The 24,971-nt window shown below is 47.3% G+C and overlaps 1 protein-coding gene across 2 annotated transcripts in view; it reads left to right on the top strand.

Moving 5' to 3' along the window:
- Positions 1 to 24,034, top strand: part of LOC119975886 (zinc finger SWIM domain-containing protein 1-like) — a 43,178-nt gene extending 19,144 nt beyond the window's left edge. Inside the window, exons 5-7 of one of the 2 annotated variants that reach the window (XM_038815797.1) lie at positions 1,941 to 2,376; positions 10,214 to 11,133; positions 20,456 to 24,034. In XM_038815797.1, coding sequence (XP_038671725.1) covers positions 1,941 to 2,376; positions 10,214 to 11,133; positions 20,456 to 20,526 — 1,427 coding nt within the window. In that variant the 3' untranslated portion in view covers positions 20,527 to 24,034. The remainder of the gene's footprint in view (positions 1 to 1,940; positions 2,377 to 10,213; positions 11,134 to 20,455) is intronic. The other variant, XM_038815798.1, reaches the window with a different exon arrangement.
- Positions 24,035 to 24,971: the final 937 nt, after the last annotated feature.

Genomic DNA, 24,971 nt, shown 5'->3' on the forward strand with positions numbered 1-24,971 from the left:
GCAGCACGGTGACAGTGGTTAGCACTGCTGCCTCACAGCACCAGAAACCTGGGTTCAGTTCTGGGCTTGGGTGACTGTGGAGTTTGTACGTTATCCCCATGTCTGCGTGGGTTTCCTCTGGGTGTTCTGGTTTTAGTCCAGAGATATGCAGATTAGGTGGACTGGCCATGATAAAATTGCCCCTTAGTGTCCAAAGATGTGCAGTTTAGATCAGTGTTTTTCAAACTTTTTTTCCGGGGACCCATTTACCAACAACCTTTGTGACCCACGCCGGTCAAGCTTCCCAACCCACTATTTTCTCTTACCGTTAATGCGCGAGGTGAGCCTGTTTGGTCCTCACGATCTCACTCCAATCAGGTTCATAGTAGGTGAGGTAAAACATAGTTAGCATCCAAGTTTCATCAGCAAACTAATCAGCCAGAGAGGACAATTTCTAGAGGAGAAAAGCATGAATTTTGTACCTCAGTTCGTAAACTTTGAGTAGCTCCCATGTTGACTGATCATTACAGTAACTCTTCAAGCGGATGAAGTCCACCGTCATTGGCATTGACTGTTCACTGTTTCGATTCAATGCTTTAATGTAGTCTAACGGTCAGCAGGAATAACCTTGTAGTCACCCTTCAGTACACAGAGGGTGATGATGTGATGATTACCCATGGCTTTCATTATATCCCTTGCCAAACGTTCAGTTCTGTCCATGATTAAACCATGAGGAATATACTCTCTCCAGATCATTACAGTAATGTTTGGGGATGCAAAACAGATCGAGGTCAAAGCCTTGTTCATCATTGGTAATCACCACGCAGTCAGCCGCCACCATGCCGCTATCGCACTTTGACCCAGGGTTCAGGTCCAAACACTCCTGGGCACAATGCGCAGTGCGCCCGCATTTTTTTAGCTGGTCCTGGCCATCGTTTTCAAAGTAACTCGCAGTCCTCATTATTAATAGCTGGCTGCTGCGGCTGTTTGGGCATTAATGCCCACAATCGGGAACGCTGCGATGGCTGGCTCTGTGACCCTCCCGACACCCGCCCACGGGTTGCAACCCCCACTTTGAAATGCCTGGGTTAAATGACAATATCCATGGATTGAACAGTCTAATGGCTGGTTGTGACAATGTTGTTGTCTTAATGGTCTGTATAAGAGTATTGATGGTCTGAATTGCCTGGATAAGAGTATTGCTGATTTGAGTGGCCTGTATAACAGGAACGTTGAACTGTACGGTCTGTGTAACAGGATCATTGAAGTGTATTTGGTTGTGGGGGTGAAACCCAGGCAGACGTGGGGAGAATGTGCAAACTCCACACAGACAGTGATCCGGGGCCAGGATCAAACCCGGGTCCTCCGTGCCATAGGCAGCAGTGCTAACCACTGCACCACTGTGCTGCCCCTGTATGGCCTGTATAACAGGATCATTGAACTGTACGGTCTGTATAATGGTATCGATGAACTGTACGGCCAGTATAACGGTATTGATGAACTGTGGACTGTATAACGGAATCGGACTGTATAATGGTATTGCTGAATTTTACGGACTGCAGAACTGTATTGATGACCTGATTGGCCTGTATAATGGTATTGATGTACTGTACGGACTGTATAACAGTATTGATGTATTGTATGGACTGTATAACGGTATCTATGAATTCCCCAGACCGTGTAACCCTATCGATGAACTGATTGGTCTGTATAACGGGATTGTTGAACTGTGCAGACTGGATAACAGTATCGTTGAACTATATGGCCTGTATAACGGTTCCGATAAACTCTAGCCCTGTAAAACGGTATTATTGAACTGTACGGCCTGTATAGTAGTATCGTTGGGCTGCAATGTGACAGTATCAATGGGCTGAACGGCCTATATAACAGTATCAGTTGGCTGAAGTGCTGTTCCTTTGCCTGTATCCTGCTGACTTATCTGTGTGCACTCTTCTTTCCAGATGGCAATGTGGTGGTAGTAGTCAGCAAGGCTAATGTGCTGCAGGCCATCTACTTTCAGGACAACATCATGAAGCAGACGTTTGAGAAGTTCCCCGAGGTGCTGTTGCTGGATTTTGTGCACAGGTGGGAGGACTTGTGGTTGCCCACCTTCCTGTTGCTGGGGATCGATGGCAATGGGGAGAGTGAGCTGGTGTGTCTGTGGTTCATGCAGAATAAAGAGCGTGAGACCATCAAGCAGCTGCTGCGCATCTTCAAGCAGAAGAACCCGGCAGCAGAGAGGATCCAGACAGTGATGTGCAGCGGCAGACCGTACTGTGGGGAAGTGGTTGCCGAGGTCCTGCCCCAATCCAAGCTGATCACTTGCCTCTTCCACACTCTGCACACCTTCCAGACGGACATCACCACCGACAAGCTGCATGTGACAGTCGGACAACAGTGAGTACTGACGTCCCATGACTGTCTCAGACCTGGGGGAGGGGGTCAGACAGTGAGGCCCTTTATCCTTTGAAATTCTGTCAGTCAGAGGTCAGGCTGTAACCAATCCTCTCCATCCATGCTCACCTCCAATCCCCCCCCCATCCCTTCCGTCTCTATCCTCAGTGATTACATGGTAAGATGCTGGGGGTAGCGGGAGCCCTTTGTGGAGGAGTACTTTTGAGGAGAGTGCTGGGAACCCAGGGAGAGTAAAGAGATGTCTGTCTCCCTTTCTGTCTCTATGTATCATCTGCATCATGATATCTATACCTCACAGCTATTTATCTGCCTATATCCATTGATATTTTAAAAATTCATGAATTATATGTGGACTTCGCTAGCTAGGCCACAATTTATTGCCCATTTCTAATTACCAAATGAGTTTTGCTTTGACAACATTCAAGCACAGGCCGAGTCTCGTGTGCAGAACTGAAGAGATTTGAGAGTGGTTCACAGATCTGATGCAGAGTGAACAATGGCACCGCAAATTGGAAATCTTGTATATCTATGGTGGTCAGTTTAGTTTTGGCACGGGCATATTTAATACTGACACCAGAGGGCAGTGATCTTTTGAGGTGACTAGCCATCATAGAACATACAGTGCAGAAGGAGGCCATTCGGCCCATCGAGTCTGCACTGACCCACTTAAGCCCTCACTTCCACCCTATCCCCGTAACCCAATAACCCCTCCTAAACTTTTTCTTTTGGCCACTAAGAGCAATTTATCATGGCCAATCCACCTAACCTGCACGTCTTTGGACTGTGGGAGGAAATCGGAGCACCCGGAGCAAACCCACACAGACACGGGGAGAACGTGCAGACTCCACACAGTGACCCAGTAGGGAATTGAACCTGGGACCCTGGTACTGTGAAGCCACAGTGCTAATCACTTGTGCTACTGTACCTCCCTATCCCAAGGTAGATTGCAAAGAGAGTGTGTCTTATAACACACCCTTGCTTGATTCCCCCCCCCACCACCAAAATCTGGATTTTGAAGCCATTTGTTTCGGAGCTCCCGGTCAAGACAATCGTAGTGATGTCATCACAAAGCAAATTCAGTGTAGTGATGCTGTTTCTTGGACATTTAAAGCTTTGGCGCGCAATCCACAGCGCCTCGCGATTCACCAAGTCAGATACTTTGGACATTTCGATGAACAAAATGAAGAGTTTCTGGTGGTATTAGAATTAGAACAGTACAGCACAGAACAGGCCCTTCGGCCCTCTATGTTGTGCAGAGCAATGATCAACCTACTCAAGCCCACGTATACCTATCCCAGTAACCCAACAACCCCCATTAACCTTATTTTTTAGGACACTAAGGGCAATTTAGCCTGGCCAATCCACCTAACCCGCACATCTTTGGACTGTGGGAGGAAACCGGAGCACCCGGAGGAAACCCACGCACACACGGGGAGGATGTGCAGACTCCGCACAGACAGTGACCCAGCCGGGAATCGAACCTAGGACCCTGGAGCTGTGAAGCATTTATGCTAACTACCGTGCTGCCCTTTTTTTTTTCTTGTTTTTTTTCCTGGCAACGGAGGCCATGTCAGGGGTTCCTCTGGAAGTTCTAATGCCACACCATATCTCTGCGAGTATTTCCTTAGTCACAGGAAGTAGGCGATGCAGGTGAATCCGGACCAGGACTTTCCCTCACGTGACCTAGAGGGAAATAGCTCGAGGATCCCAAATCATCATTTGTCACCCTTCTTGAAGATGCCAGCATCATACCACTGGGCCTTGCCCCATGAGCCTGACCCCGCCCCTATCTATTATTAACATCGAACCCCCTCGCACCTGCCATATTTCTAAAGTCCAGCAGGGGTGGGAGTTGTTCTTCCTCCCAAATCCATAGGGTGGTAAAGGCAGTCTTGATGTGAGCGAAAGACCACCAGCTTTGGAAGATCCCATCTGGAATACCAGCTGGGCCGCAGATTTTGTTTGCCATCTGTTCGATTGCTTGTTGCAACTCTCCCATCGATGGTTGTTCACCAATGGATTGTACCACAGGGTCTTTTAAAACTTGTTCATGGGATATGGATTTCGCTGGCTGGGCCGGCATTTATTGCCCATCCCTAATTGCCCCTAGCGAAACTTCTTGAACCGCTGCAGTCGGTGTGGTGTAGGTACACCCATGGTGCTGTTAGGGAGGGAGTTGCATGATTTTGACACAGTGATGGAACGGCCGATATATCTCCCAGTCAGGACAGACTGGGGGAGAGCTGCAATTGTGCATTCACGGTTAAGGAGTTGTTTTGCAATGTGCTTTCCGGTGATGGATGGCACTGTGTCACCCTTATGAAGAGAAACACTGTCCCGTGAGCAAGTGGGGTTTTGCCCAGTTAGCCTTGGCCTGTGGATCGTCCTGGTGACCTCAAAAAACAAAAAAAGCTTTGCCTGCCATGAGTTCTGCAGGTTGTTGGGGCTGTCGAGCTTTCTCTTCCCACCACTTGTCCTTTATTCCCAGGAACTGCCTTTGGGTATCAAAACTTGAGCGGTTGTAATGCTGCCTTATCATAGAATTTACAGTGCTGAAGGAGGCCATTCGGCCCATCGAGTCGTAGTAACCCCACCTAACCTAAGGGCAATTTATCATGGCCAATCCACCTAACCTGCACATCTTTGGACTGCGGGAGCAAATGGAGCACGCGGAGGAAACCTACGCAGACACAGGGAGAACGTGCAGACTCCACACACAGTGACCCAAGCCCGGAATCGAAACTGGGACCCTTAGCTGTGAAGCAACTGGGCTAACCACTGTGCTACCAACTCCATGCACATGAGATAGAAACAGTGTGGGGGGAAGAAACTCAGCAGGTCTGGCGCCATTTGCAGAGAGGGAAACAGTCAGAGCATTTCGAGTCCAATATGACTTCTTCGGAACTAAGAGGTTGAAATGTAATTGGTTTTATTCTGTTGGGGAGGGTGCCGGTGACAATTTTTTAAAAATGTATTTATTTTTTGTTTTTTTGCAGTAACACCACTCGCACATTTAATACAGTTAACTTTTTGGGTTCAACCCAATTGAATCCATACATAACAGTCCCTAACAACTTACAGGACATGATTCTTAAACTATTGTCATTTAAAATACGGGGGTTCCTCGTCAGTCGCTGCTGTCTGCCGAGACCTTTAATAACCCCACCACGTAATACACGTGGAGACCACAGATCACCCATCAGCTAACGTTCAGTTAGAGATGTCTGACCGGAGGTTTCACTATTCAGTAATAATTTGTTATTTTGATTTGTTTCTAACCCGTAAGGGTTTTCTTCCGGGCTCTTATCATTTAATTCCCTCAAATATGTAGCCAATTTTATCATTAGTTTTTTTCCCCATACTGTGAAACATTCTTCTTTGGAGTGTTGTTCAGGTTCATCTTCTGTACTGTTGCTTCATCTCAAACCCAAATGAACAGGTCAAAGGCAGAGAGGGCCCTATTTCTTGATTTGTATCTTCCTATCCTTGCTTGGATATTCCAGAAGTACCCTCTCCAGGACTTCTGGATCTCCATTGCCACCATTCCTCTTTTTCTAACTCAGTGATTCAATCAGGTCGAAACTTTCCCTGATACATTTTGGATATTGCTACTGCATCTATTTCAATGTTCTTAATTCTGATTGTGACAGGATAAGTTCCGAATATGACATTTTCACTGTACCATCTGTCCTATTGATGCTGCTAACAGGTTTCAATTCACTGGCATCCTGACACCCACACCCAAACATTCCTTTTTTCCTTGTCCAAGCGGTTGGGGGATATGATCTATCCTGTGGCACGGCATCATTGCAGTGATAGTCTCTAAGCACTGTTAGGCTAATTTTACGTCCCCAGGTCATCCCAACAGCATAAACTACGTACTCCCTCACTAATCGATACCACAAGTTTGTCACTTGTCCACAAGCTTGCACACCCTTTCCCAATCATCTGTCGTCAGCTAGGTTTTCTCTGCAGTAATTACAATTTGTCATTAGTACACCATCCCATGGTCAAAATTTATCTTGTGGTCACAATCTTCAATCATCAGTATTGCTTTGAGCCGAAGCATTTCCGCATTTCTATTGTTCTAAATGCAATATAAAATCGTCTGTCTACACTGTATCTGTCATTCTCCTAGGTTTCATATGATTACTCCTTCACCAAACTACTGGGCTACAGGACGTGCCACACCTTTGACACGATGTTTCATTATGTTCACAATGAATCATTTAAACTGGGGACCAATTGTCTAATGCAACTTAGCCTGTGCTTCTATCAGCTGTGATTAAAAAGCACAAATTACTTTTGCTGCTCCGAGGACGATTCTTCCATAGGTGTCTCAAATACCCCAAAGTTCTCATGATTTGCTGAACCCCGTTTCGTGAAACAGGCGCTGTGATTCTAGTAACTTTCTCTCTCATCCCAACACTGGCCTCCCTGCCTGCCGTTGACACTGAATACACTAAATAGTCAACTTCGCTCCTGCCAATCTGGCATTTCTTTAACCCTATTTTAAATCCTACTTCACTTAAGTGTTTTAATAATTTTGGTCACTCTTTCAACATGTGTCCCCCTGATCATCATCTCTAATTAACACATCATCAATATATACGAAAGCCAAATCATGTTTAATCAGCTCCCTTACTATTGCCTGAAAGTGGTTCGGGGAATTAACATATCCTTGTGGCAATTTACAGTATACGTAATGTTTAGTGCCAAAGGTATTACTAGTTTTGTTTTCCTTATCTCCTCTAGTTATCAATTGGTGTTTATATCTTAATTTTTTCTTTTTGTTTTTGCATCTATTTTTATTAATCTTTCCTTGCCATCAGATTCTCATTTCCTGATACTGTGCAAGTAATACTCCTAATCTAAGCTCCGGTCCCATATCTTTATTCCTTAAAGCTCCATCCGCAATGCAGTCCAAAAAAAATCCATAGTCTTTGCTGTATGAAAGTAAATTCATCAGTAAATTTGATGTGTAATGAGTTTCCAGAGAAAATACTGAAAATTTTTAATTGAAGTTACATCATGGCTGCCTCTAACAAAGCAGCACATGACGCACACCGAATGCCTAGTCTTCACATTTCAATTTAGATTCCTTTGTTCTCTTATTTCTTAATTTTTGTTTAGCAGCCAAGACTATGCCGAGTTGAAACCAATCATGTACAAATCCCAATTTATACATTTTGATTTTGCTTTTTGTTTACTTCCTGAGAATTATGTTCTAGTTAACTCCCACAATGTTAATCATTATTACTGATTTTATAAAGAACTTTCAAATACTTACCGTTTTAAAACTCACTTTAACGGCCGAGTATACCTCCTAATTGATGTGCAACTTCATTTTGCAAAACACAACATTTTAAAAACTAGGATTCATTCGTTGGAGATTTCCATTCAAACAAAAGGAATTCAAATCATTATACTTTCATTAATCTCAACCAACCGAACAATAACAATTTGAATTTTCAAAGAAACTAGAATATCCGTTTACCAAATCCTGAGAGATCCACTTTCCGATACAGTTCTAAACTTCCTAAGTCTCTGGTTCCCCCTAGTGGCCATTCATCTCCCAATTCTTTGTTTCACTCAAAAACATATCTCCCAACAATAAATTTTAACTTAGCCAATTCTAATTGTACGGAATTGAATTGTCTCCAGAACATTCCGTCAGCGGTCTTTACTGAATTGTCTCTGTGACATTCCATCAACCCGTTAAAGACCTTAACCGAATTAAAGTGTAATTTAATATAACCAATTTTAATTTTCAACTCACATGCAACTGACTTACTAGGCAACATTCCAACAGTCACCAGCTGAATTGTTACTCCGTATTCACTCAATTATGTTCCACCCCTCAGCCGTACCTGCATCGACTGAAATTAATTCATCTAATCCTCCAGACTGATCTTTGATTTCGTCGAGACGATCTTACCTGATCAAATGCGAGTGATTAGACTGTAATCAGAATACGAGAGAGAGGAAAATCGACATGGTAATTTTCCAGCTACTCGAATCGTGGGCCCATTTCCTCTTTCCCCGTCCGAGATCAGTCCAATTCTGATTTCGCAGAGGAGAGGTGATCGTCTGGAGAAATCCCGGGTTTCGGCACCAAATGACAATCCTGATTCTTTTGCTTTCAGTCTGGTCTCAATAAAAGTTGAGTCGGATTTGCAGGTATCAATTATTGTTTATATTAACCAGCTAGCTGGGTGACTCACTCTATTGGGAGAGCAGGACACAACCATGTCTCCTGAATCTTCAACAGCCAGAATGCACAAAGGACAAAACATTTCTGTACAGATGCATTCAAGTTGCATCAAATATCACATACATACGACCAAATAAGGCAACAGTAATGAATGCAAAATTCCCATAGGCTAGCCCTATACACTTCTTAACCTGGCCATATATCCTGATTGGCTCATTTCACATTCCTCTGTCCTGGGCTCACTTCACATTCTTCAGCCCTTGGCGGCGGGGGGGGGGGGGGGCTTTCACTCAGCATTCTCGTCCTAGCAATTACCCATCCAAGCCATGCTTAGCCCAGTTCCTTTATTCCGGCCTCCACATTATCCTAATTAATTATCCCATTTTGTACCACATTAGTTTGTTCAATTCCTCACCGGGAGAGGAAAAGAGGATATTATGGTTCGGTTAAAGAGTGGGGATTATTGGGGGCAGCACGGTGGCACAGTGGTTAGCATTGCTGCCTCATGGCGCCGAGGTCCCAGGTTCGATCCCGGCTCTGGGTCACTGTCCGTGTGGCATTTGCACTTTCTCTTCGTGTTTGCGTGGGTTTGACCCCACAACCCAAAGATGTGCAGGATAGGTGGATTGGCCACGCTAAATTGCCCCTTAATTGGAAAAAAATTAATTGGGTACTCTAAATTTATTTTTAAAAAGTGATTATTAAGTGATAAAGATATAATGGAATGCAAAACAAAGTGAGTGGTAGTGTAAAGACACCCAGCATTGGTCGAGAGATGGTGCCAATTACAGAATAAGGGTCAATGCTGTCTGAAAATAGCAGAATGTGTGAATCAGCGGAATAAAGTTCAGCACTGTCTGAAAGCAAGAACGAGACACATGTGAACAGCGAACACCATACACCTGTCTGCCAATATTTCGGAAAATAATTACCGCGTAAATGTGCCACTGGACATGCAACCTCCAATGGATCTCACCCACCTTAGCCCTGAACTGTGGAATTGTCCCTGACACAGCTTCTTTGTTCCTTCCTACCTCTCTCCTTTAAGATTAAAAGCACCTTCTTTCTGGTCACCTGTCCTGACACCTCTTTATGTGGCTGCCTGTCGAATTTGTGTCTGATTCCGCTCCCGAGGGTGTATATTTTTCTATTTTCAAGACGCTGTCTCAATGTGGCCATAGAATTGTTACAGTGTAGAAGACGGCCATTTGGCCCATCGAGTCTGCACCGATGCTCTGAAAGTGCACCCAACGTAGGCCCACTCTCCTGACCGATCCCTGAAACACCGTAACCCAACCTAACCTACACATCCCTGAACTGTGGGAGGAAACCCATGCAGACACAGGGAGAAAGGCAAACTCCACAGATAGTCACCCAAGGCCGGAATTGAACCGTGTCCCTGGAGCTGTAAGGCAGCAATGCCACCGTTGCCCTGTATGTTGATGGCAAGTGACGTTAAAAGGACAGGCACAGGGTGACACCTGTGCAGAATAGTAACACTGTCTCGCGAGTGGCACTGATCGCAATGGAGGGCACGCGAGGAGGAATGCGAAGGGCAGCTGTGGCAATGTTTCCTAATCTTCTTCTCCTCTCTCCCTCTTTCAGAAACCTGCTGCTGGAGATCCTCCACAACATGTGCTATGCAGCCTCGGCCGAGGAATACGACCTGCTGTACCACCAGCTCCTCGACACCAACACCCAGCGAGCCATTGACTACTTCCACCAGAACTGGCACGAGAGCCGCAGCCAGTGGGTGGAGGGCTTCAAGCACGAGAGTGAGTCCTACCTGATCAGCACCATCAACCGGGTGGAGCAGCTGGGCCAGAAGCTGCAGGCGGCGATGGGCAAGTTCACCGACTCGGCCACCTTTGTGCAGGGCCTGTTAAAGGCCGTGGAGTCGCTGCGGACGGAGTGCGACCACCGGACTGTGCGCATGTTCCAGAAGCCATCCTTCGTGGCGCTGGAGGCCAGCTCCTCCGCCTCGGCCTACTTCAGCCTCCTCACCGGCTTTGCCTTCTCGCGGGTACAGCGAGAGCTGGAGGAGGCCCAGTGGGTGACCTTCCTCAGCGTGGACGGCGAGCAGGCACAGCCCGTCTCCCGCCGGCGGGGTGTGGTGACAGGTCAAAGCAGCTGCCAGTGCGCTTTCCACTCCTCCATGAGGCTGCCCTGCCGCCACATCCTGGCCTTCCGGCAGTTGCGGGGCACCGACCTCTTTGAGCCAACCCTCTGCTCTCCCCGCTGGACCCGTGAGCACTACCTGAGGAACCACCCAGTCTTCCGCATCATCTCCGAGACCCCGGCTGCTGAACCTGCCCCGGTCCCGCCCCAGCAGCCTGAGTCGCCGAAAGAAGAGACAACACCGATGCAGCAGGAACAATATCACCAGGCCTTCAAGGTAGCTCAGAAACTCTCCGTGCTCGCTGCCAAATGTCCCACCGAGGAGTTTGACAGCTGCTTGGCTGTCTTGACTGCTGTCACCAACATCTGGGCCAGAGGTGGCCAGGTGCAAGTCAACGAGATTAATGGTTGGTAGAGCCACAACTTCAGGGAATCAGTTGTAATCTAACGGGGTTGGGTGGAAAGTGGGGAGAGGGTGGGGGGAACTGGACGGGGTTAGTTGTGGAAGGTAGGAATCGCAAACGGGAAGAGTAGTAATGGAAGAATTACCCATTCCCACTCAAATAAACACACTAGAAAACGGACTAATGCACATGAGCTAACGCACATAAACGGGTAAAAACGTGCGAGCAGACCGTATACGCAAGTGGGTACAGGAATGCGACTATACATGAGCAGATAGTCAAACTACCAGATACACATACAAATGGATACACACCCAGCAACAGACTTGCGCAGATGAGTGGATACCCAAACGAGTACAGAGTGCACACTGATGTGCTGCACCTCAGGCACACCACAGGCGTACACAGATCCACACCCGACACACACAGGCCCACAGATGCATGCACTCGTACACAAAGCCACACAAGCCTGCACACACAGCCCTGCATGCGTTCTCATGCGCAGACATGCGTGCCTACACCGGCCCACACGCACACACAGACCCACACAAGTGTGTGTGCACAGGCCCACCCGTGTGTGCACAAGCACACGTACTGACACAGGCCCACATACATGCACCCACACAAGCCCACATGTGCGTGTAAAGGTCCACGTGCATGCTCACAAGCCCATGCGCGGGCGCACACTCCGGCATGCACAGTCACACGCATGCGTACAGGCCCACGCAACACACGTGCAAACCAATAGGCCCACATACACAAACAGGCACATACCAACAGGCCTACGCATGTAAGCACAAGCAGGCGCACATGCACACGAACAAATGAGCATGCACACAAACAGGCCCACAGGCGGCCACACGCAGGACCCTGCGTACGCAGTCCCCCCCCCCCCCCCCCCCCCCCCCCCCAGCACGCAAGCCTTCCCCGCGCACTCGAACAAAGGCACACACAGACAGGACCCCCCCACAAACATACACATAAGCCCTCCCTAGTTACATACACAACCAGGTGCCACTCACGCACATACACAGAGCCTTCCCCCCCCCACACACACATACACACATCCTCCCGTATATACACATACAGCCACCCCACACACACACACCCCCCCACATGCACAGACACGCATACAGCCCCCCCACACCCTCCTGTACATACATATACAGCCACCCCACACACACACAGACCCCCCCCCCCTGCACACGCACAGAGCCCCTCCCTCCCCCCACACACACAGGCCCCACATGCGCAGGCACACATACAGCCACCCCCCCCACACACGCAGGGCCCTCACACAAACACGCAGGCCCCCCCACCCCACACACACACAGGCCCCCCCCCCCCCCAACGTCCGCAATTATACAGCACACCCCCACATACACACATTCTCTCGTCTCTCCCCCCCCCCCCCCCCCCCCCCCCCACAGACACATATATGGCCATACGGCCTCCCTCCACACACACAGCTCCCCCCCCTCCTCCCCACACACACACAGGGCCCACCCCCCCATACACGGCGAACACACATACGCGCCTATGGTATCGACACGGAAGCATACGAGTGGAATCACACACGGACTCAGACTATCTCTGACATTAGGTCACACGAGCGTGTAGACACGCACGGACACATGAATACATACAAATGCTCTTCAGCAACAGCCCCATCCAGTCACGGAAACTGCACAACTCTTGGCCACACCACGATGAGGCACCTGCTTGTTACCTCCCTTGTACCATCCCCAGCAGGTGGCACTGGATAAGCTGAGCTGTGAGGAGTGGAGGCAGTCGCACTACTGCCCAAGGCAGTTTAAAGAGGAGCAGAGGCGACACATTTATTGCGGGATTGATAGCAGTCGCAACCCAGAGGATGTGCAGTCTGTCTGCTGCCAGAGTAAGGGTTATCTCAATGCAACAGGGAAAGAAATTTCACAAGGGAGGGGGAAAGATCCAGTTGCCATGTTGGGAGCCGTGACATAATCAGGACAAAAGGAGGAGGCTACGCCTTAGCGTTGTCCCCGTGTCTGCGTGGGATTCCTCCTGGTGCTCCGGTTTTCTCCCACAGTCCAAAGATGTGCAGGTTACCTGGATTGGCCATGAACAATGCATGGAGTTACTGGGATAGTGTGGGGGTGTGGGTCTTGGTAGGGTGCTCTTTCAGAGGGTCTATGGGCTGAATGGCCTCCTGCACTGTCGGGATTCTATGGAAGCCAGCATCAGGATACAAAGGCGAAGACAATGTCTCGTGTCCAATTAGAGGTTTTGCACACTTAACACAAGTGGAGTAATAAGCGTAAATTCAGCCAAATATGTATGACGTAACAGCCATTGATGACACCAGGTTGCAGCTGGACAGGACTGGGAGATAAATATACCCGAATGTAAAGCATTTAAAAACGACAGAGCAACCAAAAAAATGGTGAAGAAGGAGCAATATGGTTAAGGGACGGTATAGGTGGAATTGAGGAACAAAAAATGAAGAATTTGGGAGTTGTCTATTGACCCATGCACAGCAGTGATAAAGTTGTGGGATAGGTAAATGGAGATCAGGGATGCGTCGGCAGATTAGTCACGTTGGGAGACTTAACTCCTCTGATGCAAATGAGAGAAACAAAACAGCTCCATTCCCAGAAGCACTGGACTTCTGGAATGTATTCGGCACCATTTGCTGGAGCAATATTGATCTTAAACCAACAGGACAGGACTGTCTTGGGTTTGGTGAGGAGTAGCAAGTCTGGATTAGTCAGCAGTGTGATCATAGATCAAAGTCAAAATTAGATTCAGTAGGGAGCAGGGTGAATCATGAACAAAGCTTTTAAATTTAAGATGACGCAGGAATTGACGCACGGTGCTGTTTAGCACAGGGCTAAATCGCTGGCTTTTAAAGCAGACCAAGCAGGCGGGCAGCACGGTTTGATTCCCGTAACAGCCTTCCCGAACAGGCGCCGGACTGTGGCGACTAGGGGCTTTTCACAGTAACTTCATTTGAAGCCTACTCGTGACAATAAGCGATTTTCATTTCATTTCAAATAGACTGGACAGGGTAGTTAACGGATAGAACAATGCATGAAAATTGGACGGCCTTCCAAAACTATCTGGTGGATTGGAAGACCTGTCAATATGGCTAAAAAGCAAGGAGACTTCAGGTATATTTAAACCACCTCAGTCAACAAGGGAAGTGAGGGGGCAGCATGTGGAGCAGTGGTTAGCACTGGGACTGCAGCGCTGAGGACCCGGCTTCAAATCCCGGCCCTGGGTCACTGTGTGGAGTTTGCACATTCTCCCCATGTCTGCGTGGGTTTCACCCCCACAACCCAAAGATGCGCAGGTTAGGTGGATTGGCCACGCTAAATTGCCCCTTAATTGGGAAAAAAAATAATCGGGTACTCTGAATTTTTTTTTAAAACAAGGGAAGTGAGCGATAGGTTAAAACTGAAAGAAAGGTTTTATGTGAAGGTGCAGAACTATAGAGAACCTGCGGACTGAGAGCGATAGCAAGAGATGCACAGAAGTTAAAACTGCCAAGAAGGGAATAAGGGGAGAAAATCGAAGACGACACCAAAGGAGTTCACCATATAGCAAGAGAAAGAGTGATGCTGTAATTGAAAAAGTAGGAAATGGTGGACATATTCAAGGCAGGGCGAGAGAGATTTGAACTGTGGGAGGAAACCGGAGCACCCGGAGGAAACCCACACAGACGTGGGGAGAACATACAAATGCACAGACGGTGACCCAAGCCGGGAATCAAACATGGGACCCTGGAGCTGTGAAGCAACAGTGCTACCCATTGTGCTACCGTGCATTATGAAGAAAGGTTGGATAGGTTTGGGTTGTTTTTGGAGCAGAGAAGTGTGAGGGGCAACCTGAACAGGATATACAAGATTATGAGGGGCATGGATAGGGAGCAGCTGTTCTCTTTCCCCCCCCCCCCCCCCCCCCCCCCCCCTTTAATTAGTGTCAGTCATGAGGGGAGTTACCACACATCTGTTAAAAAGTACCTGGATGAGCACTTGGCACGTCATAACATTCAAGGCTATGGCCAAGTGCTGGCAAATGGAATTAGGTGGATAGGTAGGTCAGGTGTTTTTCATGTGTCGGTGCAGACTTGATGGGCTGAAGGACCTGTTCTTCACGCTATTTTCTGTGATTCAGTGATAGTTAAATCCTTGAAGAATTCCTTTTTAATTACATGCTGTACCTACATACCGACTTTCTGAGATTCATGAACAAAGACACCTGGATCCCTCTGCCCAGAAGCATCTCGGATCTGCTATTCATTTAGATAATAATTTGCCATTCTATTTTTCCAGCCAAAATGGATAACCCAAAATTTTGGCCCTACGTCCGTCTGTAAAACCTTTATCTCCTCCTCACTGCCTGCTTTCCCACCTGTATCAACCTACAAATTTTGCTATGTTGCACTCTGTCCCTGCTTGCCGATATATATTATATATAAATTATATATTTATATAAATTGTAAACAGTTGAAGTCTGAGGACTGACCTCTGCGGCCCCCCACTAGTTACATATACCAGCCAGTGAAGGACCCATTTATCACAACCCTCTGCTTTCTGCCAGTCAGCCAATCCTCAATCCAGTCGAGTTCTCTACCCCCATTACCCTGCAATCTCACCTTCTGCATTAGTCTTTTATGCAACACCTTATCAAACTCCTGGAGGTCTAGGTACAGCAGGTACAGCATGTAATTAAAAAGGTTTATCCACAGGTTCCCCATTATCCACCTTGCTGGTTATGTCCTCAAAGAACTCTAGCAAGTTTGTTCAGCATGACTTACCCTCATAAATCATGCCCACAAAAGTGGGTTGACCTGTGTCTTTCCAAATGTTCCATCACCACCTCCTTTAATGATTGATTCCAGCAACTTCCCCACCACAGTGGCCCAGCTAACCGTTCTATAGTTTTCTACTTTTTTGCGCCTCCCTTTTTGAACAGGGATTTCAAATTAGCATATTTCCAATCCACCAGGACCCTTCCAGAATCCAGGGAATTCTGAAATATCATAACCAACACATCCCCTATTTCCGTCACCACCTCCCTTAATACCCTAGGGTGCAGGCCATTAGGTCCCGGAGACTTATCTGCCCTTAATCCCACCAGTTGATTCAATATCGTACCCCTAGCGATGGTTATTGCACCATGTTCCTCTGCATTAAGTATAGTTTTTGGAAAATTTTTATTATCTTCTACTGTCAAGGCAGAGGCAAAATATTGGTTCAGTGCCTCCGCCATCTCTGTGTTCCCCATTATTACTGCACCATTATCGTCCTCTAGAGGGCCAACATTTACTTTAGCTATTCTCTTCCTCTTTGTACTTATAGAAGCTTTTGGTATAATTGTTTGTTTTCTGCTAGTTTCCTATGTCAACAACATCACTCTCCATATTGATGAAAAATGTGATCACCCTCGAGGGTCTCGCACAATTAGATTGCCAATTATTCCTTTCTCATTAGACAATCTGGAATGGCCTGTTCTCTAGTTGGTTCCCTCAATATATTAATCAAGAAAACTATCCAATACACACTGCAGGAATTCCTCCTCTACGGTATTGTGATTTATTTGATTTGCCCAATCTGTATGCAGATTAAAATCACCCATAATTAAAGATGTTCCTTTATCGCATGCATTTCTAATTTCCTGTTTAATGCCATTCCCAACATCTCATGACAGTTTGGGGGTCTCTACAACCCCCACTAACGTTTTCTGCACCTTGGTCTTTCTCGGCTCTACCTGTACAGATTGTCAGAGCTAATATCCTTCATCACTATTGCCTTAATTTCCTCTTTAACCAGCACTGCAACTCTGCTGCCTTTTCCTTTTTGTCCTTCCTAAATACCAAATATCCTTGAATGTTCTGTTCCCATTCCTGGTCATCCAGCAGCCTAAGTCTCCCTAATACTGACTATATCAAACCCTTTACATCTATTTATGTGATTAGTTCAAATGCTTTATTGCAAATTCCCTGCCAGTTAAGGCACAAAGCCTTTAGTCTTATCTTTTAAACATTACTTGTCCAGATCCCGCTATGTTTCCCGATGATGCTGTTTGTTTTATACTATGCAGAAATAGACCATTCGACCCATCGAGTCTGCACCGACCTTTGGAAAGAATGCCCCACCTAGGCCCACACTCTGACCCAATACCCGTAACCCAGTAACCCCACCTGACCTTTTGGACACTTAAGGGGCAATTTAACATGGCCAATCAACCTAACCTGTACATCTTTGGCCTTTGGGAGGAAACCGGTGCAGCCTGAGGAAAGCCAGCAGGCACGGGAAGAAAGTCTACACAGACAGTGACCCGAGGCCGGAATTGAACACGTATCCCTGACGCTGTGACTCTTATTCCCTTTCTGTCTTCTGGTTTGTAGTTGATTCCCACTCCTCTGACTCCTTGAATAGGTTCCCATCCCCCTGCCATTTTAGTTTAAACCCATCCCAATCATGCTGACATCGGTCTTGGCCCTGTCCAGGTGTAAACTGTCCATATCTTGATAAATGGATATATTGGCAGAACTCCAATTTAAAATGTCACGAAGTATATGGACAATAAAGGAGAGGCTGACAAAAGCAGGTGGCAACTATTTCACTAGAAAGGCACTACAAAATCAAATTTATCAAGGAATATTTAAAAAACCATTGTATCCCACAGATATGTCTGTAATCTAATAATTATCAGGATAGGATCTCGAAAGAGTGCACATGACAAACTCGGGGGCCAATGGCGGGGAAGTGGCAGAAGTACTAAATACTTTGCCTCTGTACCTGCCAGGGAAGCTAGCCATGATTGTCATGAATTTGGAAGAGTTTGAAAAGGATATAGATCTTTAAGATAGAAAGGAGGGGATAATTAAACAGATCAAATTTAGGGATGTTAAATTGCCTAGTCCAGATGGATTGAATCCATTTGTATCAAAAGAAGTTAGGAAAGAGACCAGAGGGGCACACTTCCTTAGATAGAAAAGTTTATTGTCACGCTCTGCCACCAGTCATTATTGTGCCCGCTATCGCATTGGTTGCTGCACACACCATGTTACAGGTGCGCTCTGTCGCTGGTAACTGCCGTGCCCTCTATTTCCATTTGTTACTGCATCTTTTTTTAAAAAAAATTTTTTATTTTCCTCCTTTTTCACATTTTCTCCCAAATTTACACCCACCAACAATAAATAATAATCAGTAACAAATATGTCAATCCCCACATAAATAACAACAATCCCATCCTCCCCAAACCCCCAAACATTAATCCGCATGTTTACATAAACAAATGACAAAACGAAATCAGGGATCACCTGTAGTCACCATTAGCACACACAGCCCCCTCCCCCCAACCACCCCTCCAACTAATATTCAATGTAATCCAATTCTCAAAAGTGCATAATGAATAATGCCTATGAATTGTAGAACCCCTCCATCCTTCCCCTCAGTTCAAACTTAACCTTCTCAAGAGTCAAGAATTCCCACAGGTCCCCTTGCCGCGACAGGGCACAAGGTGGAGAGGTTGCTCTCCAACCTATCGGGAGCTGCCTTCAGGTGATCAACGAGGCAAAGGCTACAACATCTGCCTCCGCACCCGTTTCCAACGCCGGCTGGTCCGATACGCCGAATATGGCCTCCCGAGGGCCAGGGTCCAGTTTCACGTGCACCACTTTAGAGATTACCCTAAAAACCTCCTTCCAGTAATCCTCCAGCTTTGGACAGGACCAAAATGCATGAACGTGATCTGCGCCCCGCAACGCGCTCACACATCTTCTACCCCCTCAAAGATCCGGCTCATCCTCGCCCTCGTGAGGTGTGCTCTATATACAACCTTCAGCTGTATCAACCCCAACCTCGCGCACGAGATGGAGGCGTTCACTCTCCAGAGCACGTCACATCAGAACCCCTCCTCCATACCCTCTCCCAACTCTTCCTCCCACTTTGCCTTGATCCCTTCCAGTGGTGCCTTCTCCTCTTCCAAACTTGCTCCGTAAACCGCCGACACCATCTCCTTCTCCTGTCCCCCTGTCGTCAGCATCTCCTCCAACAATGTGGAGGCCATCTCCACCAGGAAGCTCTCCTTTCTGGTAAAATCTCGAACCTGCATGTATCTAAACATTCCCCCTGCTCCAGCCCATACTTCGCTTCCAGCTCCTTCAATCCTGCAAACCGACCCCCAAAAAAACAAATCTTTTAGTGTCCTGATCCCCTTCTCCTCCCATTGTTACTGCATCATCTTAACCATTTGTTGCCGCCCCAGCCTCTGTCGCCAGTTATTGTCATGTACTTGTATTGACATTTATTACCGCGTTCTGTATTACCCGTCACCTGTATCACAACTTGTTGTGCCCTCTTATGATGTCCGGTCATTATTAACAGAGGACTGCACAGCATTCATCACCATTCAAGACGCCACAGACACTGAGCAGTACCAAATGCAGCAAGACCTGGACAATATCCAGGCTTGTGCTGACACGTGGCAAGTAACATTTTGCGCCACACAAGTGTCAGGCAGTGACCATTTCCAATAAGAGAGGATATAACCATCGCCCCTTGACATTCCATAGCATTACCATTACTGAATTCCCCACTATCGGCATCATGGGGATTATCATTGACCACAAACGAACGGGACGAGCCATATAAATACTGTGGCTGCAAGAGCAGGTCAGGCTAAGGATCCTGTGGTGAGTAACTCGCTTCCTAACTCCGCAAATCCTGCCCACCATATACAAGGCACAAGTCAGGAGTGTAATATCTACCCTCCACTTGTCTGGATGAGTGTAGCAACACTCCAGAAGCTCAAAACCATTCAGGACAAAGCAGGCCACTTGATTGGCACCCCTCCCACACACATTCACTCCTGTCACCGATGAACAGTGACAACCTTGTATGCCATTTACAAGATACACTGCAGGAACTCACCAAGGCTCCCTAGGCCTTGCAAATCCTCGACCACTACCTTCTAGAAGGACAAGGGCAGCAGATACTTAGGAAAGCCACCACTTGGAAATTCCCCTCCAAATCACTCACCATCTTGACTTGGAAATATATATATTCTTACACTCACTGGGTCAAAATCCTGGAATTACCCCCACCCACACACACACACACACCCCAAATAGCACAGTGGATGTATTTACAACTAGGACTGCAACAGTTCAAGAAGGCGACAGCAAGGGATGGGCAATCAATGCTGCCCTGGTCACTGATGCCCACATCCAGCAAAAAACAATTGAAAAAAACATGCATGATTCTGTGTGTCTTCCAATACTTTTTGTAAACCTGTCTTCAACATCGCTCACTGGTGTTTCCTCCTGTATTTTCAGTGACTCACAGAAAAGAGGAGACTCCATCAGCTTCAGATGACATGCAAAGTGATGGCGTACATCAGAACTGATTTTAGACCCGCCGTACTTGCAACGAGGGTGTCCAGGTTCAACGTGCTGGTTACTCACATTTCCGATGGTCCCAGCAGTCAGACTGAGGTTCTTTTTCTTTTTTCCTCCCATTTGGTCTTTCTTCTCTGTGTACACATGTATTAGTCACACACATGCACCCCCCCCCCCCCCCCCCCCCCCCCCCGCCCCACAACCCCCAGATCACCTTTGCACAGTGAGCTACTGACAGGCCTTGGATTCACCTTTGAAGTAAATCAGCTTGTGGGTGTGAGAGGAAAACGACATTTGAGAGAAAGGGAGATTCTGTGGTGATCTTGGTGAAGCTTCTGATACTTGTGAAGGGAATTGACAAATTGTTCCAGTCCCGAGGGTTGAGAGTCTAAACATGGCATTCGGGAGGAATCGGGAAGACTTTTAACCCTTCATGGCAGCAGTTGCGGAGCGAAGGTGGGCAGTGCAATGCATCAAAGTGGGCACTTTCCCAGCTTCAGCGTGCAGTTGGTGTATTTCTGGTGAGAGAGAACATTTTGGAGGGAGGGGGGGGTTGCACATCCTCTTTCCACGGATAGTGACACTTCTCTGGCTTCCAGTCACACGGCAATGTGGACAGCCTGAGGTGAAGTGGAGTGTGTTACCATCCATCCCGATGATGCTGTGACCGATCTCGGAACAGCAGGAGGCCATTCCGCTCCGGTCACATCAGCAGAGATTTCTGGACAGTGAGTAGCTGATTCTCTTGAAAACCTGCGGATGCTCACAAACTACTGCACCCGGCTGGTGGGCTGGCTGAAGGCTCGCTCATAACAGGCCAGGTCTGGAGCAAGGGACTTTCCTGGTCGGCAGTGCACCGCCACTGGTGAGAAAGAGAGAGCCCGAATTTAAAAAAATAAATAAACCTTTAGCTGAAAGCAGAGTTGGAAGCATGCAACAAGTACATCAGTAACTGCAAAGAGCAGAGAGGTTCTGACATCCTAACCCATGTTTAACCCTTCACCAAATTCCGACTTCCTCGACTGAAACCAATAACAGCTGTTTTCTAATATGACCTAAAACTGCACTCAGAGCTTGACTCAGCAGTGCGTTCACTTTGTTGTCAGGATCTTGTGGATTCAAGGGCGGCACAGTGATTAGCACTGCTGCCTGCAGTGCTAAGTACCCGGGTTTGATCCCGGCCCCAGGTCACTGTGTGGAGTTTGCACATTCTCCCCGTGTCTGCCTGGGTCTCAGCCCCACCACCCAAATATGTGCAGGGTAGGTGGATTGGCCACCCTTAGTTGGGAAAACAAATAATTGGGTACTCTAAATTTATTTTAAAAAAGGACCTTGTGGATTCAGATTTGACTCCACATTTCTAACCACCACTTGAAGGGGGCAGTACTAAAGGAATGGATGTTACATGATCGGGTGTAAGATTAAACCAGGGAGCTGCTTAGGTAGGTGACTGCACTCTGAAGCCCCTCCCTAATGCCTGTCCACCTCCCTCACCAAAGCCCGAGTTAAAATTCACCTCTTCTGCTGCCCCCTCTTGATACCTCCTCCTCCAAGTAGGAGATACGGAGGCGGGGTGGTAATGTCGTTGAGCGAGTAATGCTGAGGCCCAAGCTAAGGCCCCAGGGATATGGGTTCAAGTGGCAGCACCTCAGCTGGTGAAATTTAAATTCAATGAAATGTTTTTAAAATCTGAAACTGTAAAGCCATTGTCTGTAAGAGTAATCTCAAAACCAGCATCAATTCTCATAGAAACCCATCTGGTTCACTAATGTCCTTTAGGGGAGGAAATCGGCCCGCCTTACATGGTCTGGCTTACATGTGACCCCAGACCCACAGCAGTGTGGTTGACTCTTAATTGCCTTCTATAATGGCCTAGCAAGCCACTCAGCTCAAGGGGTAATTAGGAATGGTCAACAAATGCTGGCCAAACCTAGAATTCAAGACCCGATTCAGAGGGCCGCAGAGATCTCCGAGGTTAATAATGCTGGCGATGGTTACAGAGAGATAGGGGAGGGGTGAGGAATTTAAGTATCGAGGTGTTGCTGGACCAGGGTCCCAGTCAGCAAGTTTGCAACCAATCTGCTTGATTTGGCGCAAGTTATAGGCTGGCACGAATCCCTCAAATCCAGGGATTCCGGAATTTTACTCGAGTGGCTCGAACATACGTATATACGTGCGGATTAGGTGCAGGAGCAGGCCCCTTGAGTCTTCTCCATCATTCGATATGATCATGGCTGATCTGATTGTAACTTCAACCCCACATTCCTGCTGAACCCCGATAACCTTTCACCCCCCCGATAAGCTTTCACCCCTGATAACCTTTCACCCCTTGTTCGTCAAGAATTGTCTCTGCCTTAAAAATATTCTGCTTCCACTGTCTTTTGAGGAAGAGCGTTCCAGAGATTCACTACCCACGGAGAAAAATATTCTCATCTCTTTCTTAAATGGGAGACCCCTTATTTTTCAGCTGTTCTCCTACATGACAAAGCATCTCTTCTACAGCCACCCTGTCAATACTCCTCAGGATCTTAAAGATTTTTGATCAAGTCGCCTTTTACTTTTCTAAACTCTAGTGGCTACAAACCTTGCCTGTCCAACCTTTTCCTCATAAGACAATCTGCCCATTTCTGGTATTAGTTCAGTAAACTTCCTCTGAACTGCTTCTAATGCATTTAAGTAAAGAGACCAATCCTGTGCACAATACTCCAGGTGTGGTCTCACCAATGCCCTGTACAACTCTCCTTACTTTTGTAATCAATCCCCCTCATAAATAGCTCCCTCGCTCTGTCTCTCTCTCTCTCTCTGTGGCCTGTAATGGTTGTACAATATTATGAAACAGATTTTGCAGAATCTGATCCCACTTCCTCATGTATGCAAGCCAGGATCACTGACCTGTTCACTATTTGCCACAACGAGAGGGTAATATGGTCGCTGATGATAATCTCACTTGCAATCCCTCAACCTGTGGACAAATTCATCAAACAAGGCGCGGTTTGGTCAGATAGTGTGACGCTTTTGGTTTTTTGCCTTTACAGCTAATGTGTTTGATCGGCAGACAGAGCATCAGGTCTGCATCACAGACAGTGATAAGTCACATGGATAGTTGGCCTGACTTGAGTAGGGTGAGTTGAGGGGAGAATTGTTTAGTCTCATGGGGCTTGCAAGGACCTCTTAACTGTGCAGTTCAGTTCTGCTTCACTGTATCATGGGTGAAAAACAAAACATAGGCCCCTTCAGAACTCTGGACTCAGAAGACAGGATTCTGTCCCGACACAACTATCGCCCCACATATTCATAATCCAGATTGTCCCAGAGTGGCTACAGCGAAAGCAGATGAACGATATAGGAATAAACAGGACCGGATAGCTCACTGCAGAACCTGACCAAAATTACATTTCAAATAATCATCTATGGCTCTGCTTCCCTCTTGGTCCCTCTCTCATGATCTTTCCCCTCTCTTGATTTCTCTCCCTTCTTCTATCGCTCTCTCCCATCCTCCCTCACTCTCCCATTTCTCCTCTCGCTCTCTCCCACCCACTCACTCCCTCCCATTCTCTCTCACACTCCCATTTCCCCTCTCGCTCTCTCCCACCCTCTCACTCCCTCCCACCCTCCCTCACTCTCCCACTGCCTCTCTTGCACTCCCATCTTTTCTCACTCTCCCACTGCCTCTGTGTCTCTCCCATTCTCCCTCACTCTCCCACTTCCTCGCTCTCCCGTCCTCATCCTCCCTCACTCTCCCACTGCCTCTCACTCTTCCATCCGCCCTCACTCTCCCACGTTGTTCTCTCTCCCATCCTCATTCTCCCGCGCTCTCACAAAATCCTTCACCCACTTGCTCTCTCTCCCATCCTCCCTTCCACTTCCCATCGCTCGCACTCTCCCATCCTCCCTCACTCTCACTTATCTCTTTCGCTCCCATCCTCACTATCCCACTTCCTCCCCCTTGCTCGCTCTCTCCCTTCCTCACTCTCGCTTCCCATCTCCCCCTCCATCTCACTCTCTTTCCATTCTTCGTCTTTCTCTTTTCCTTACTCTCTCCCTCTTCATCTCTTGCCTCTCCCCTCCCACCCAGCTTATTCACTCTTCGCACAGATTCAAAAACAGCTTCTTCTCCGCTGTTACCAGACTCCTAAACGACCCTCTTGTGGACTGATCTGATCTCTTCACACATCTTCTCTACTGAGTAGTACTATACTCCTGTACGTTTCACCCAATGCCTGTGTTTATGTATTTACATTGTGTATTTTATGTTTGCACTATGTATTTTCTTTTCATGTACGGAATTATCTGCCTGAGCTGTATGCAGAATAATCCTTTTAATTGTACCTCGATACACGTGACAATAAACAAATCCCAATCCTTTATGCTCACCTTCCTTTCCACATACTCCCTCCCTCTCATTCGCTCCTTCCCACTTGTTCTCTTTGCCTCCCTTCCTCTCGTCCACGCC

The sequence above is a fragment of the Scyliorhinus canicula genome, chromosome 13, assembly GCF_902713615.1.
Source record: "Scyliorhinus canicula chromosome 13, sScyCan1.1, whole genome shotgun sequence".
NCBI lineage: Eukaryota > Metazoa > Chordata > Chondrichthyes > Carcharhiniformes > Scyliorhinidae > Scyliorhinus > Scyliorhinus canicula.